General features: G+C 55.4%; 1 protein-coding gene across 5 annotated transcripts in view; it reads right to left on the reverse strand.

Annotated features, from left to right (window-relative positions):
• SON (SON DNA binding protein) overlaps positions 1-2,764 on the reverse strand; it is a 37,769-nt gene extending 35,005 nt beyond the window's left edge. For 4 of the 5 annotated variants that reach the window (XR_001878622.1, XR_001878621.1, XR_001878623.1 and 1 more), the window contains exons 1-2: positions 1,977-2,134; positions 1,239-1,402 (exon numbers count right to left, since the gene is read on the reverse strand). Coding sequence is in view for 2 of the 5 variants with exons in the window: in XM_017838848.1 (XP_017694337.1) it covers positions 1,239-1,402; positions 1,977-2,065 (253 nt within the window). In the remaining 3 variants the exon portion in view is untranslated. Of the gene's footprint in view, positions 1-1,238; positions 1,403-1,976; positions 2,135-2,669 lie in introns of those variants that run through there. The other variant, XM_017838849.1, reaches the window with a different exon arrangement.
• Positions 2,765-5,036: the final 2,272 nt, after the last annotated feature.

Raw genomic sequence — 5,036 nt, forward strand, 5'->3', positions numbered from 1 at the left:
AGGGTTTGGACAATGCTCTGAGGGACAGGGGGGAGTGTTGGGGTGTCCTGGGCAGGGCAGGGCTTGGACTGGATGATCTTGGTGAGTCCCTCCCAGCTCAGGATATTCTATGATTCTAAAAATGACCTTTTCTGCAAAGATAATTCATTAGGTTCAGATAATCTCTCTAGATTGAGATAATCTCTCTCGTCCAACCCCCTTTGAGATATGGACATTGGGAACATTTACCACAGAGTGAGTTTATGAACTTCCAAGTTAACAGATCTCATTTATCACCATGTGACCTCACCTCACTCTTCCACAAAAGAACAAAAAATAAAAAACACTACCAAAACCCTCAATTTCAGCCTAAAGTGCTGCTTGTACAGCATGAATTAAAACACTTGAAAATGCTCAAGGTACACAAGCCACTGAGCATAAAAGGAAAATAAAGAGCAATTCCAAACCTCTGCCAGCAGAATCTCCGAAATTATCAGTTTTCTGTGCTGCCTCCTAATAAAAAAAAACCCTCTGGAGCTGTACTCACCCAGCACACTGCACCACCTGGGTGGCAACTTCAAATTATAGGAAATGCAATAATTACAGCCTTCAGCACCTCACTGACTCTCCAGAGTAAGAAATTTTACAGCAAGGACCAGTCCCATGAGAGGGGACTCTCAGATGTGACTTTTTGGCAAAATAAATCCACCAATTTATTGAAGTTCTGACACTGATACATGAAAATTTCTTCAACTTTGAGAGATTGCAGTGTATCCACACTTTAAAAGTTTATTTTAAAACAAGTCATCTGAGAGTTCGTCACAGATCTGAATCCTAATAAATGGCTTTTAGAAATAATCCAAAACCAATCCAAACCAGGAACTGCCTCTATCTGCACCAGCTTTGTTTCTAAGAACTGCTGAGAGACCCTGAAGTAGGTATAGAGAAAATAAAAGTTTATGTAAATAAGGATGAAAATCATACTTAAATATAACAACATTTTGTATGTTTCAGCATCGAAAAGAAAAATACCTTTCTCCCACATCGAGTAACACAACTTTCACGTAACAACCACTTTCATTTTTAAATGATGTTTTTCTAGGGCTGTAAATCAGAGCAGACACACAAAGCATTTCAGAAACTCGCAACAAACACCCAACCTGCCAGAGGAGCAGCACCAAGAGGGGCTTTTCCATCTCTATCACCGGATTCTATTTGAGGCACCACCACGACGATTTTGCCAGCGGCGGTTCCCTTACCTGGGTTGCTCTGCAGCTCCGTCCCGAGGGCTCCCGAGAGCACTTCCTCGATCTTCTGCACCATCTGATCGCCAGCACAGCTCCCGGCAGCTCCAGAGGCGTCGGGAGGCTGGGCTGGCTCTGCCGGGGCCGTGTCCCCGTTGGGTTGGGCTTCCACATTCCCACTGCCGGGAGAAACGGCAGCTCAGTACGGGCCATTTGGAGCCGCTTTTTGGTCACTCGCACACATTTATTACACCCAGCCCCTCAAAGCAGTGCTCCAGCCTCCCGGAGAAGCTCCGCTTTTGGATTAACTCTCCCTGATCCACCCCGGGCACGCTGCGAGTGCACAAGGATGGCGAAAACCACGTCTAGAATGTGCCACATCCCCCGAGCTCGTACGACCTTGCAGGGCCTCCCTCCATCACACAAATACCCACATCTCGCTCTCCTCCAGCTTTTCCTCGCTCTTCTCAAGCTTTTCCTTGTTTCACGCGATAAACCCGGTGAGCTCAGCCGCAAGTGGGACAAACCGCACTTGCAGCCGTCCCGCCGTGAGGGTAGCACCGGACCCGTGCGGACCCGGCTGTGCGGGTCCCCTCACAGTCCCTCCTCCTCCCCGGGTCGTGCCTCCCTCACGGCGCCCGCTCGGCCGCGGCCCCCCCGGCCCCGCCATGTTGCCGCCGACACGGCCCTCAGGCCGCGGTTGGCCCCCCACCGCCCCGCGCCCTTCCCCGGCGCCCCCCGCCGCCCCGTTACCCGCCGTGCTGTTGCTGCTGCTCGCCCTGGATCTCCCGGAATTTGCTGACCACAAAGGACCGAAGGATCTCCTCGATATTGGTCGCCATGACACCCCCCCTTCCTTCCTGCCCGGACGCGAGGCCTCCAACATCCCACAGTGCACCGCGCCCGCGGGCGCGCGCTGACGTCCCCACTGTAAGCCGCCTCGCAATTGGCTGCGCCCGCTGTAAGCGCTCTCGCCATTGGGCGATGCGGCGTGGGGCCGCGGGCGGCCGCTCTAGCGCGGCGCGGGGGCCATAGAGCGGCGGCGGGTTCCGGCGGGGGGGGGAAGAAGGTCTCGTGTCCCCTCAGCCGCCGCCGCCATGTTGTGGCGCTCCCGCGGCCCCCCCCCCGCGCTGCGCGCCCGCCGCCCTCGGCAGGGCCGCGGCAGAGCCGCGCCGAGCGCGTCCCCGCGCCCCGCTTAAACCAGTCTAACGCACTCCCCAGCGCTCCGCGCCCGCCCCGCACAGACCCTTCCCCGCGCACACACACACGGCCCCCCCGCCGCCGCCGCCGCTCGCGGCCCCTCTCGCGTCCCGTACGGCGCGGCCGAGCCCCCGCGGCCCCGCGGCGGGCAACGAAAGGCGCCGCGGCGGCCGCCGCTCGCCGGTGCCGGGTCCCGCACACCCCCCGCCCGGCCCGGCCCGTCCCTTCGCGGCGGCCGCCACTCACCCGGCCTGTGCCATGGCGGGCTGAGGCGCGGCGGCGGCGGGCGCGGGCGGCAGCGATGCCATCGGTGCCCATGGAGCGGGGCCGAGCCCCGCGTGTGCTCCGGGCGGGCGGCGGCGCTCAGGGGGCCGTGCCCGCACGCGGGCGGTGCTGCCGCCGCTGCTGCTGCATCACCGCGGGGCCCTCAGCCCCGGCTCCATGCGAGAGGCGCCCGCCCGCCCGCTCCCTCCCCCTCGGCCCGGCGGTGACACGCACATGTGCTCCGGGGGCTGGCGCCGGGGCCGCGAAAATTAAAGGAACAAAGGGGGAAAACCGGAGGGGAGGGGGGGAAATAAAGTGCGCCCTTTGCCCGCCTGCGAAGACGGGGCTTCTCTGGAGGTGCTGGAACGCGGCGAAATGAGTTTGGCTGGAGAACAACCACCCTGAGGACCCCTCAGTGCTGCCTGGAAATAGTTCTTAGTTATATCTGTGTATAAAGAGCCTCAGTCCTGTAAAAGTGAATAATCCTACGGGTAGAAGACTCTTCCCACACGCGGTTTCTGGAGTAGGAACTTAGGGGGCTTAGTTGACCTGAAATAAATGCAAAATACCACAAAACCTGCTCTGGTGAGTGGCATCCCTGCCCATGGTGATCACTACATGAGCTTTCAGGTCCCTTCTAACTCAAACCATCCTGATATAACTATTTAATTGCTGCTGAGGTCTTTATTTCCAACATCAGCCTCCAATAATTTTTAATAATCACTTTCAAGACCCTTTAATTGCTGCTGGGGTCTCTATTTCCAATGTCAGCCTCCAATATCGTTTGATAATCACTTTCAAGGCCCTTTAAAAGCAGCATAATTCTTCACCGTGTTCTGCTGCTCTGCCTTAATATTGACTTTGGAAAAATAATGGATCAGAGACTTGGATCAATTTGTTTACTTTTATGTCACACGTGGTTTGTTACATTTAAAATAGAAACCAGTTATGTTAAGAAGTCCTTTTGCCTGTTCATGCCATGCCAACACTGATATATTTTAGATTTACTAGTAGAATATTGTACGTAATTTTTAGTATTAATGAACTAAAGACTGGAGGTGTTTCACTTGAACAATTTCAGACATATTTAGATTCCTCTGGTGCAAATGGCCTACACATGCAAATGATCTACACAAGGAAAATCATGAAGATGGCAAAAAAAGGCCAGAGAAGGATCTTAGTGTGTGCTGCATGTTTCCTTCTGACTCCTAAAAATGAACATAAGATGCTAACTCCAAAGGTCCCTCCTCATACACATGAGGATCCACAGCCCCACAGGAAAATAACTGTTCTTGCCCTCCTGTATCTGCCTGCTCAATAAACTTCCTTTATTTAAACACTTTTTAGTGTCAGGCGGTTTTCACATTAATTTACTTTCATCTTGTCAGGACCAATTTGTTGCAGTTAATGTTCAATTTGTAGCATTATGGGGCTTCAATAAAAGCAGTCATCAATCCTACTTAGTGCCTTTATTCATGTGACTCTTCCCTTTGAAACAAGAGCCTGAGGTGTGCTTAAATATGCAAAAATATTTATTAAACCTTATTTAATAATATATGAAGAACAGGGAGGTTTTCACATTATAGCTCTTGAAGGGAGGAGAACTATGGATCAAATCTGCTTTTATTAACGGTATTGTTGCACAATCGTAACGCTAAATTGGACTAAACGTTGCCCAATACTTTTTGGGTTCATTAAGCAGAAAGTTCAGTGTCGGACAGACTAAGGAGTCGCTCCTATGCGGTATTTAAAGGGATACAGAGACAAAATCCGAGACAAAACCCATCTTTGCAGAGCCCTCCCAGAGCATCACCCTCTGAGGCGACTCTGCTGATGGGGAAAGTAAACCCAGCACGCTGCAGGCCCATGAGTGTCACCGGCCCGTGTCCCCCGGCCTCGGAGAGCGGTTTTTGTGGCACGGGCAGCCGGGCTGTCCCGGGGCCGGCCCGGCCCGCCCTCCCCCGCTCCTCCCCGGCGCCGCGGCGCTCGCTGGGTGCTGTAGTTCCCGGCGGGCGGGCCATGGCTCCCCGTTCCTGAGTGCCTTTGGAGCGCAGTAAGTGATGCCGCCGCCGCGCCGGGGCCGCGGCTCCCTCGGGGGCTGTGGGTGCCGCTGCCTTCGCCCTCCCCGGGCCGCGCTGGGGGCGAGCGGGGCCGGCGGGGCCGGGGGAGCCCGCGCCGGGACAGGGAGGGCGGGACGGCCCGCACGGCGTGGCCATCACGGCGTGGCCCTCACGGCATCCCCTCACGGCGTGGCCATCACGGCGTGGCCCTCACGGCATCCCCTCACGGCATGGCCCTCATGGCATCCCCTCACGGCATCCCCTCACGGCATCCCCTCACGGCATCCCC

Source organism: Lepidothrix coronata, unplaced genomic scaffold (genome assembly GCF_001604755.1).
Source record: "Lepidothrix coronata isolate B3197 unplaced genomic scaffold, Lepidothrix_coronata-1.0 Scaffold364, whole genome shotgun sequence".
NCBI lineage: Eukaryota > Metazoa > Chordata > Aves > Passeriformes > Pipridae > Lepidothrix > Lepidothrix coronata.